Genomic DNA, 12,331 nt, shown 5'->3' on the forward strand with positions numbered 1-12,331 from the left:
AAGAACACAGATTTTAGAGGTCCCTCCAAGAGGAGCCTGAGGAGGGACAGACAAACAAAGAGACTGGGAAAACAGGCACTTTTACCAGCAGATATTCTGGTTTGCTTGTATACACTGGAGGAAGGGTAAGGGCAAATGAAAGACGGAAGGAATAGCGAAGAGATAAAGCATAGGTGTGGAGACAATCGAGGAGGTGGGGAACGTCCATGAGAACTGTAGTCTCTCATAGAGGCCTTGCTGAAATGCTGAAATAACTTGACTCAGAATGAAACAATGCAGCCAGGAGGCCCCTACCGCCACACGCCATGTCGCATTGTGTACTCTCAAAGCTGAAACGAGATAAAGTTAAAGCAACACTAGCAGCTGTTCACAATCTATATGTGATGTTGCTGAACGTCGTTTTTTTAACGTTTTCAAGATGATCTTTTTTTTCATCATCTTTCAGCTCTCACCGGATACGGAGCAGTAGAGCACACGGCCTCCTATTAGATGAATCACATTTTCTTGTCTTTTAGCAATGGGCGAACGTAGGCTGCACACGTGGCGTTTGCAATTAAAGCCTGTAGATATCCCTGAATACGCATGGCATGGAAAGCAAATGCTCGCTCAAATTATTTTATGATCTCTTTCTGAATACGACTTTGATAGTTAATACACTTGTCTACTATGAGCACATATTCCGGATAAGGCGCACTTGTCTGTCTTCGTATGCTAGCAATGTGATCTTTGTGAAGCGGTAATGAATGTTTGCTCTGAATAGTGAAGTATGTGAGAACACATTCTCATCACATACGATGGTTCTCATTCCTAATAAACCGAAAAAGTGAAAGAAACCTGGGTGGCTACATTTACTTTGTTATGTTCCCACGCACGAAATTGCCGCAATAGCAACACTAGTTCAGAGCGCACACCTTTCGCTGTCGCTGAGACTTTTAAAATGACTGGTCCTTTGTGAACCCTCGCAGACCTTCCCGACGGTGTCTGCTGCTGCCGTGCCGAATAGCTCATCATATTAAAAATTATTTACGGCATTAGACCTCGGTACCACCACTGATCTAATAATTAAGCCACAATCGCATGTGTAATCCTGTCGTGCCAACGCCCACAAGCCCTTTGAGTTCCTCGCCGGGTTTGCCCCATCTTGTAGCGCAGTGCACGCGCCAGTTTCCTTTGCGCCAACGATGCAGTAATTAAATGTGCAAATCATGGGCGTCTAATTGAAAAATAAATTATCCGCTTGTACGTGCCAAAACCACAATATGGTTATGAGGCACGCCGTAGTCGGCGTGTTCGCAATAATTTCAGAAATTATGCTAGAGCTCGGCGAAGTTGATGCAACCACCGAGGTTGCCAAATGTGATCGGAACCGCTTGCCCGTTCTCGCATCATCAAACCTCACACATGCGCTTGCGGAGACGAGGTAAGTTCTAGAGCTTGCCAGCACCACCCATATGCGCATCTGCTCTGTTCATTTTTTTTTTAAAGTGCAACCCAGCACAGTATGCGTTCCCAACTCGTTCACAAAGCAGCACTATATGAATCGACACGCGATGGGCACGTCTTTCTAAAACAGTACGACTACGTTATAAAACCTCGCGTTATATGCTATTGCGAGCACCTCCTCGCGTGCCTGTAGAAGAGTCATCATAATTAATCCGCGTTGCGAGCGAATCAAACGCCCGCGGCAATTCTGTCCATGCAGCGAGGGCTGCCTACTTCATTTATTACCGTATTGCTAGCGCGAGCGCGAATTTTAGGCACAAATCATAACGCTAAACAATAAATATGCGCCGCAATAGAATGAATTGATGTACATATGTTCATTTCTAAGCATTCTTGCTTTTCTGAGTGGCATTTCGTTGGGGACTATGGCGCATATTCGAGAACAATTTTCTTTTCTTTGTCTCAGTGAAATGAAATAGTAATGAAGAACAACTAGATAATATCATCTTAAAATCTATGTTGTTTTCCCTTCACATAATGGTCCATTCGAACAGACTTTGCTTTATAAAGCGTTACAGGTGCATGACCTGTTCGTCTATCAACGTTCATGCGCCGGATGTGTAATGCACATGCGACGCGGGCAGACGGTTTCGTCGGCGTCATCCGCTCGGCTCAGTCGACCAGGCACGCATAAACCAACCAAAGCGACAGAAGTGGAACGCTGCGCAGCTGTGTCACGTAACTTTATTCCATCTCTTCATTCTGGTCCCTTTAAAGTGACGACCCCGTCGGGTATAGAGTCAGTGGCGCCTGTTTCGGAGTGACACGTTTGCTGGTGCGTGGAACGCTGCACAGCTGTGTCACATAGCTTTATTCCATCTCTTCATTCTGGTCCCTTTAAAGCAACGACAACGTCGGGCATAGAATCAGGGGCGCCTGTTTCGGAGTGACACGTTTGCTGGTGCAAGAAATAATGGCTCAGGTAACTAGCAACTTCCACGCGTTTTAGAAATATAGTTATCATTAGGAAAATTGTGAATACTTCCATGATTCTGTTAATTACTTGGAAATTTTCCACTGTGCCACAACAGCTACTTCAATAGATTGTGATATAATACTGTGAAGATGTAGGCGTTGGAATTCTAGAGGGATGATTTTGTGAAGACATCGTCGTTTTAGGTTCTGTTAACCTGGCATTGGTATGCCTGTTTGATTTAAAGTCCCGTGATTCATTACAGCACTCCCATGTCCTCATTCTAGCGAAGGACAGTGGAGACGGAGGGGGACACTGAGATAACGAACATTACGCCACCGAAGTGCACCAAAACAATGGTGGCGACTTCCTGTGCATTGCATATAACACAGTGTTGCGTCCACATGGGATGTATTGCCAGAATTAACTTGAATGCAGTTCAATCCGGGCAGCAGTGGAGTATTTCATTAGCCTTGCATGATCGCGCAGAAGGCAGCACCATCAACCTGCTAACTTTCCTCTGTAGAGAAGAAGTCAATAGCAGGAAGGAAGGCGGGAGTTTACATAACACCGTCATTTCAAGAAAATCAACTACAAGTGGTTTTAATGCGAGCGAAACTGCTTTTTCCGGAGACCGCCTACGTTTCATCACATTTGATTGTAAAATATCCTATATTATTTGCACCAATGTAGAACGCGTGTCTTAAGAACAGCTTCTATAACGCTTACGAACCAGTGCACTCGTGATATCGGCTCACCGACGAATGAAATGCTACGACGTCGAATTGTAGCACCGGTCGGTTTCAGATACCTACAGCTGAATTCTTATGGGCGCTGAAATTATGATTGCTCGTGCGCCAAGCGTGGGACCAATGTTACAAAACGCAAAGTTGTTAACGTAGCTTCGCATGCCCCATCTCCACGTTGTTCTCTAATTAACCTGTGTTGCTGAGAATTGGGCAAACCACCCACAGGCGTGTCCCAGGGCGTCCAGTGTGTTCCTCTGTCCCCATGATTGGCACTAAGGCTGACTTTCGTGGATCGTGATGCTTATTCACCACAGTGCAGAGGAGATACTGTGAATAAAAACTGTGAAAATCGAATTGCTCTAGACTAGAATAGACCCACCTAAGGGGGTTTTCAAAGAGGAGCGACGTTGGTTACCGACGACTCTCATTGGTTGACGCGATAATAAGGACATTACTTTTCAGTTACAGCGTCCAAAAGAACTTACAACATAAGTAATGTATAATGTTTTCAGTTAGTTCTTTCATGAGAATTGCCCTGACATTTATAGGCCTTATATTCCAGCCCGAAAATTTGCTTTTATTCTTGGCAAGTATTTCCTTCTAGTGATGTTCAATACACAGAATAACAAGCGTTCGAATGTAGCAAGGCCACAGTGCGTATGCAGAAATGTGACTGCTCTGGAATTAGGATAAGTGCTTTTGGTATTCGAACAGAAATCCATTTATACCTTATTGGTAACAATATGCAAGGAGAGAACCCCGATCATAAATCATTATCATCATCAACCTGGTTACGCCCACTGCAGGGCAAAGGCCTCTCCCATACTTCTTCAACTACCCCGGTTATGTAGTAATTGTGGCCATGTTGTCCCTGCAAACTTCTTAATGTCATCCGCCCACCTAGCTTTCTGCCGCCCCTTGCTACGCTTCCTTTCCCTTGGAAACCAGTCCGTAACCCTTAATGACCATCGGTTATCTTTCCTCCTAATTGCATGTCCTGCCCATGCCCATTTGCATGTCCTGCTCATGCCCATTCTCGCATTAGGGTGCGTAACCTTGCAAATCTCTCATTTACCGCTGTGGTATCGCAAACCTTGCGAAGAATTCGGCAGTTTTAAGGTTGCCAAAATTATGCCGGAGTCTTCCACTACAGCAGGCCTAATAATCATACCATCGTTAGAGCACCTGAAACTCTGTCATTGAGATTTGTTTCTACAGGTGAACGTTGCGCACACCCGAACGTTTCGGGAGTAGAAACCACCCGCGTTCGGACACAATGGCTAATGACTATGGCGCAGCGATGCTGAGATGGGGTTAGTGGGTTCGGTCTTGGACGCGGAAGCTGCATTTCCATGAGGACATAATGAAGAAACACTTGGGTAGGATGCATAAGGTGCGAGTTAAGGAACACCGGCTCGTGATAATTAAACCCCCTACGGCGTGCCTCATATTCAGGTCATGACATTCGCAGGTAAAATCCCATCTTTTTTCTTATCGCGGTATTAGCTCCAAACACCACCTAAAGAGGCACTGCGAGCACCATTCATGCGAGGCCCGGGCAAAGACTCGCGTGTCTCGTTTGCTACAGTGTGGGCACCGTCTTGGCGTCTTGATATTGCTTTCGTTCTGGAGGCTATCAGAAGTATGACGATCCTCTGTATGTATGTTTGGGAGTATTTTAGTGAAGATGACCAATGCTGGCCAATCATCATCACCAGCGCTAAGGAAGGGGTTGGAAGCTGGTGCTGGAATTCTTGCTCCTGTTCAACCTCTGCGTTAGCAGCTCTTTTTTGTCAGTCAATTAACCACTGTGTAATTGGAGGAATGTGCGCTGTACGTTCAAAATGTCCTACCTGGATCTCCGGTCCCACACGCTAATGTCTACCATGCCTGAGGACGCATCCCAGCAGGTGCCAGCAGGTCGCGACATTTGGTGTGCTGTGCGGAATTTACTTGCTATATTCAGTGGCGCCGATGACAACGACGAGGAGGAATGGATTTCATTGTACAAGAGGGCAAGCGCGCCCAACAAATTGGAAGAAGCGACATAAACCAGCAACGAGATTTTGTTTCTAGCGGGCGCTGCAAGCCTCTGGACGAAGAACCATGACACAGATTTCCATATGTGGTTAGCGTGTAAGACATCTCTTGTAGTCGTGTTGGGCAACCAGCTGTGGACAAGCTGCACGCACAGGAGCGCTTGCAGGAACGAGAACAGCAACAGGGTGAATGAGTCACGCGCAACACCGATAATATTCTAGACTTTTGTCAGAGATTCACTACGACCATGTCAGAGTGGGATAGAATCAATAAAGTTATGCAGCACATAGAGGACGACGTCTTTAGTATGCTGCTTCCAAAGAATCTGCGCACGGTAGAAAATATTACTCTTTGCCAAACCTGGTCAAAGGCGCTGCGCAGACATCAGTATTTGAGTCGTCATCTTCCTTAACATGACCAACACCTCGCTGGAGCGGCTGCCGATTCCGACCAGTCAACGGTGCTCACAGCGATAAAGGCAATTGTGCTCTCCTTAGTGCGCTTCGCTCAGCCGCAGCATTTACAGCAGCCCGTTTTAAATTTTGAGCATAGGCTCCACCATGCGATTGAACAAGCAACCACCCAGTCTGTTTTGTGAGCCACTAACAGATACTTGCAAAGGCGCCCCTGAGTTACGCTGAATTCGTCACAATGCCCCCCATTGCTCCCTACACCTCCACCACTCAGTTATGCAAACGTTGTACCTAGGCGCCGACCACGTGTCACCGGCTCATTGTTTCACCAGACGCTTTATCCACCATATCCTCTTGCCTGAAATAGACCTGCCGTCGCACACTCGTGGCGTATGTCTGACGATGGGCCAATGAGCTTTGTGTGACGGAATGCCGGTCATATGTTCCACCATTGTGGACACGCTCAATCGCCTTGCGCCACCTCACTCGTGATATCTCGCGATACAAGCGTGCCAAGGCCATTGTCCATCTCTTACGACCGATTTTCGACCCCTCCAAGTGTTCGACCGATGCCTGTTACACGCCGCTCACCTTCTCTACGTCGTCACTCATCAACGCGGATGCAAGCTCGTCCTATGCCTCAAGAGGAGAAACTGATTGTCGCACTACGCGAGACAAAGGCTACTGCGTCGTCGCACTACAAAAGCTCTCACCATTGCTCACCAAGTGGCATGGAAGTTTGTGTGCACACGTTCACTCGCGTGGACACTGGAGCCGCCGTTTCTGTTATGTATTGAAAACTCTTGTCACTCGCTTCGCAAAGTTGCGACACTGCTTTCGGTATTGTCCTTTCACAGAGAAAGCGCTCAGAATGTTCGCTCTGTAGGGCATGCACGACGTGTGTGATCATTGACCATCTACTGCGCGCCATCGAGTTTATTGTTATTCCTGTTCTCGTGACGTTATCCTTGGCTGGGACTTTCATGCTGTAACGCCGTCATTCATTGCACACGTACTCTAATTGAACTATAACCGATGATAAATGTAAACTTATCTTACGTCCCTGCCATTTTGTGTAACGTGCTCGTGAAAGAGGATACCAGCGTTCCCCCAAGGAGGTTAAAGAAAAACTGCTGCAGTAAGGTGAAGCCGCCGCGTCGTTATTCTGGGGGGGGGGGGGGGAGGGGGAGGGGCAAAAGCACGCCAGTCGCCGCAGCTTATGTGTTTCCGGCCGTCGTGTGTTGCCATGCGCAGTGTTGCGCCGATCTCAAGATGTGCTAGCACGCTAGGGTGTTTTTAGGAAAGTTGACGTATAAGCACTGACATCTTAGCGTTATCCTTTTTGTTTAAATATGGGAGCAGATTAGCATCGCCTTGCTCTAGGAGAAAGGAACATATTATTTCAGACTAAAAGGAAACGGCCACCACCACAGTTCCGAGACTCTCCAGGCAATGGGGATGCTAAAGCACCGGCAACCACTGACGATAATGAATATAATAATGAATACTTACCTTTGTTTCATGTGCGGCTATTTCTCATACTAGATTTTCAGTTTTCAATTGCTTTTTGTTCTGACAGCTTTTACGGGCGATCACTTTCTACAATGCAATAAAGAAGGTGAATAAACACTAATTATTGCACCAATTTATTGTCTACTTTGCGGCAGCTGCGTATTGATGCCGATAAAATGAAACTAAAATTGTCGCAACGCTTGGATATCTGCGATCCGCAGACCTCTAACATAACTCGCCTCATAGCACACAGTGTTGTATTAGAACTTGAAAATCCGTGAAGCAAAAACAGCTAGAAAATTCGGCGAAAAGTGGCTGCGAAGCTCTTGGCAGGCTGCTCCCTGCCTCCCACAAGATGGCCGCTGCCGGCTTCACCCGAGCCCATATGCCGATATAGGCGGCTACCACTCCAGCAGTTTTTCTTTAACCCTTTAACCTCCTTACATTCCCCCCAACGCCTCAGCGCTTTTGCCCGTGTGCTGCAGCAGCGTCTTTGACGCAATCGCCCTTTTCTCTCCATCTGGCTTGTTTCTTACACGGAAAACCGTTGTGCTACCTTTCTTGCTGATAAAATTACGGAAGGTTACAGTACTTTTTTTTTGAACCCACTTCCGTACCATGTGACATCTCTTCGAGGAGAATGCCTGGGCAATGTGGAAGTCATCAACAACATGCAGTTGGCGACATGTCGGATAACACAACCTCTGCTGTCTACCCTACCCATTTTATTAATTGATTAATTTTAATTAATTAATTTTATTACCTTCAATTCCCGAAGGCGTTACAGAAGGGAGAGAAAAAAACATAATTGTTGTGATTCTTGGTGGCTAGTATATATAATAATAATTGTCAAAAGCACATTTAAATCCAGAAACACTTGGAATGCCGACGACAGAGGTGCGCCGGTGCTTCCCTTCCTTCAGAGTATTTGGCAAGAATGAATCGGAAAATAAGTTAGTATGGCAGAAAGGAATTTTAACTTGATGGTGGTGATTCGTACGAAAAGACAAAAAGGATAGCTCATTAAGATGATCATTTTCCATATGTGGAATATGAAAAATCTGCTGATATAAGGATAAGCGAAACGCTTTTCGGCGCAGGGAAAGGTTAGGAGGTTTCAAAGTGTGTTCCATCGACGATACACTTGGAAAGCCGGAATAATTTGACAGAATGAAACGCGGACTACAATTTTGTACTTATTCTAATTGATTATTAGGAAATTCTTTACTGGTATCCCACATAGCACATGCATATTCAAGCTTAGACCCTTGGTGCTGTATCTACATCTGAATAATTTTTCACGGACGTGTTTGGTCCTTCCATCGGTGCAGACCTTACACTGATTCTGTGCATACAGTTTTATGCATGGAAAACGAATATCCTTCCTCTATCGATGTCACGCAATTTTTTTTTTTTTGGGGGGGGGGTGCACACGTCTCCCGTTCCGCATAGCATATACACCGGCGACCACGCGCCATTGCGACAACGCCCATAGAGTGTCATGTTACCAACGGGAAGTCGACGTCATTCTTTGCCGCCAAGTGATCCGACCTTTATATAGACCGTGGATGTCTCCTGTTGTTCTTGCCTCGAAGAAGGATGGCTTTGCTCGCTTTTGCGTACATTATTGATGCCTTAACCAGATCTTTCGCAAGAGGTGTGTCCCCGACCGCGAATAGATGACGTCACTGACTATCTGCAAGGAGCATAATTCTTTTTGTTTTTGATTATATTTGCTGTCTGGCTGTTGCTAGCGCCAGTGGCAGAAATTGATCGACCCAAGACACTACTTGTTGCACCTCATTGTTTATACAAATTTAAGGACATCCGCTTTGAACTCGATGATGAAGCGCATTATGTACACAGTGCTACGTGGCTTCAACATGGGCACGCGCGTATGCTATCTCAATTCATGCGACGGGTCATTGGAAATTTTGCCACCGTCTTATGCCCCTTGACGAAGCTGCTGAAAAGCAACGGCACTCTCTCCTCGTGTTCATTGGAGTGCGAGGACGCTTTCAAAAATCTGCGTTGTCTTCTAACTTAAACCCAAATTTTGCGTCATTACCACCAAACAGCCCTACGGAAGTACCTACGGAAGTACACACGGACGCCAGCGGTGTCGGCCTCGGCGATGTCCTTGCGCAACGCAAGCCCGCATGCGCTGAATGCTTCGTTGCATACGCAAATCGAACACTGACGAAAGCCAAGACCAACTACAGTGTGGCGGAGAGAGCAGAGTTAGTCATCGTGTGGGATTTCGCCAAGTTCTGTCCTTACGTGTATGACCGTCCGTTCAGTGTCGTCACAGACAATCAGGCACAGTGTTGCTCTCCTCATTGAAAGATCACTCAGGCCACCGTGCTCTTCGCGCACGTTGACTCCATGACAAGCTGCAGATCCCTGGAATCATAAAAATAGTCATGCGTAGCATTCAATGGCCTCAAGCAACTTGGCCTGCTTCACATTTCTGCAGAGTACGGACATACTGTGCACGTGTATACCTATGGCTCTGTCACACCACATGCCTCCACGGCAGCCCTGGTCGCCCCACACATGATCATCACTCGGTGCTTTAAACTAGACCATAGGTCTACAACAACGGCCGCAGGGCTTGTTGCTATCGGGTAGGCACTTCGATTTCTTTCCGAAGAGCCTCCTGACGCATGGACGATATTCTGCGATTCCAAGCCGGCTCCTCAAACGATTGACGGCGTCCTCAGACGGGGCCCGTGTTATTCAGTGGTGATAGAAATTACAGATCATCTCAACCATGCAAATCGAAATGGCCACAATGTCACCTTTCAGTGGATGCCTTCACACTGTGGCGCTGATAGGGAACAAAGAGGCACAAGCTGAAGAGAAAACTGCTTTGAAGAATGCTTCTGAAGTACGCATTATGTTATCCCGAACAAACACCCTACTTGATTGCGTAATACGCAAACGTACGTTGAAACACTGAACCCAACCAGGTCAACGACACAAGTGAGCACATAATGGTACCACGATATGAAATTTCGTAAGCCTCATGAGCTCAAAACAAACCAAAGATGCATGGTGCTTTGCCTTGGTGTCGCATTCACTGTTATAGACATATAAAAGGTTGCAGTGATACTAATCCGAACTGTGAATACTGTCAGGTAGCTGAAGCACTTGATCATATATTTTGCGTTTGGCCCACGTACACGCAAGAACGACAGCAACTGGCCTCTTCCATTGTAAACGTCGATAAAAGGCCGCTATCAGAGGAGTTTCCTTTAGGTTGTTGGGCTAATGCAAACAGCGCAGCCATGATAACAGGTGCCGCTATAGCTATTCTCCAAGTGATTGAGCTGGACGCACGTATTTAGAGATGCGCAATACAGTGAACTTGCATATACTTACCTATTTCTTATATTGTTATCATCACTATTGATCAACCCTATTCCTTCCCTTCCGCTTACCTAGTGTAGTTTAGAAGCCCAGAGCAAGTTGTAGCTCCGGCTGAGCTGTCTGCCTTTCTATAAATAAATGTATCTCTCTCTCTTTGGCTTCAAGGCTATGATATCCGCGTCATTTGCCGAAACGGAAACTTTTGCCTGATGACATTTTCTGTTCCTGAGCATCTCGGTCCACCATTCCGCTTTGACATTGACACCATTGCTTCATTAGCATTGATATATTATTCATCAGGAGTATCATGTCAGGAGAAGCGTCAGGCTAATACCTCCAGCCTATCATTAAACCTTCTTTGTCTCACTATTGCTTCACAGCAGTGCAAGTAACACTGGATTGCTTTCCTAGTGAATTTTTTCCTGAACCGCCAACACAAGTGACAATTCGCACCCGGCGGCGTTAAGCTCACCATCTCGCTATTTGTGACGACTAGTTTGACTGTCGCAATCAGTCGCGATTATTTCTCAAATGGCCTCCAGTACATACTGGTAACACCTCGAAGTATGCGTTCCGAAATAAGCACATCCTTCTAACTGGTCCACAGTGTGCGCAATTGGGAGTTTCCAAAACTTACGAACGTCTTCGACAGCGGTACTGCTGGCTAGGGATGTGCAGCTACACTCAACATGTTGTTCACCCTTGCCCCGATCGCTAACGCCCAAAATATTCAGCACACGGGTCTGCAAGTGCTCTGAAGTCTCAACGTTGCCCTGTCTTGCCATCTGTGCCTGTCGCTAGAATTTTTGTGAGCTACATCCCCCAACTTCTAGCAACTGCTGGGCCATCATCGTGGTTGACCATCACACTCGATAAACCGAATCCGCTCGCCTACCAGCAGCTACAGCGCGTGACGTTGCCATGTTCACTCATGGTTCAGCTTGGAAACTGCTACGTGATCACGGGCGCATTTTGTTGTCTGAAGTCGTTCAGCTCATCCCCAATCAATTCCACGTTGATCACCGAATAAGTACTGCGCACTACCCTCAAACCAGTGGACTTATTGAGCGCTTAAACCGTAGGCTTCGCGACATGCTTGCAATGTATTTTTCTGAGCACGCAAATTGAATCCTCATTCTGGACTTTTTTACTTACGCGTGCAACAGCGCCACTCGGAGCACCACTGTATTTTTTTCGCTCTCTTTCCTATTGTACGGCTGCCATTCGTCGTACGCTGTCGACGCAATTCTCCGGTATCGGCCGGATGCACCCGAGTGTGAGCCCATTTATGCCACCACGACACATGTTGAGCTGTACTAAGAACTCGCACAGGCCTTAAATTCAACTGATCAGAAGCGCCAGAAGAGCAGCTGTGCTGACGACACCGGCAAGTCGACTTTTATTCCCGGCGCGCTTGGGTAGCTGTCGGTTCCTTCCAATGCAACTAGTCTCTTCGAGACTGCTGCCTAGGTATGAAGGCCTGTACCATATTGCCAACAGCACATCTCGGGTGAACTCTGTCATCCAAGCCGTCGTGCTGTCTTTGGGCCTGCGCCACCGAGGACCCGATATCGTCCATGTGCAGCGCTTCATGACATACTACGATCCGGTCATCATCGTGAGCTCTTAGCTCGCCAGGACGGCTCCCGTTTCGTTGCTGTGGGTAATTGTACCGAAGTCAAGGAACGCTGCCCAATCACCATCACCAGCGCTAGGCACCGGCTCACCGTTCTTGCTGGGACTCTCTGTTCTCTTCTGCCCCCAAGTTAGCCTTTTGAACTATCAGTCAATAAACGTCTTTATGGTGTCTATGTAAGTTTGCATCTAAC

At 46.8% G+C, this 12,331-nt stretch overlaps 1 protein-coding gene across 1 annotated transcript in view; it reads left to right on the forward strand.

Moving 5' to 3' along the window:
* The first annotated feature begins 2,258 nt into the window (after positions 1-2,258).
* The window catches only part of LOC126529659 (luciferin 4-monooxygenase-like), an 85,467-nt gene continuing 75,394 nt past the window's right edge, over positions 2,259-12,331 (forward strand). The window contains exon 1 of the mRNA XM_050177171.3: positions 2,259-2,425. Coding sequence (XP_050033128.2) covers positions 2,417-2,425 — 9 coding nt within the window. The 5' untranslated portion in view covers positions 2,259-2,416. The remainder of the gene's footprint in view (positions 2,426-12,331) is intronic.

Source organism: Dermacentor andersoni, chromosome 9, assembly GCF_023375885.2.
Source record: "Dermacentor andersoni chromosome 9, qqDerAnde1_hic_scaffold, whole genome shotgun sequence".
Lineage (NCBI taxonomy): Eukaryota > Metazoa > Arthropoda > Arachnida > Ixodida > Ixodidae > Dermacentor > Dermacentor andersoni.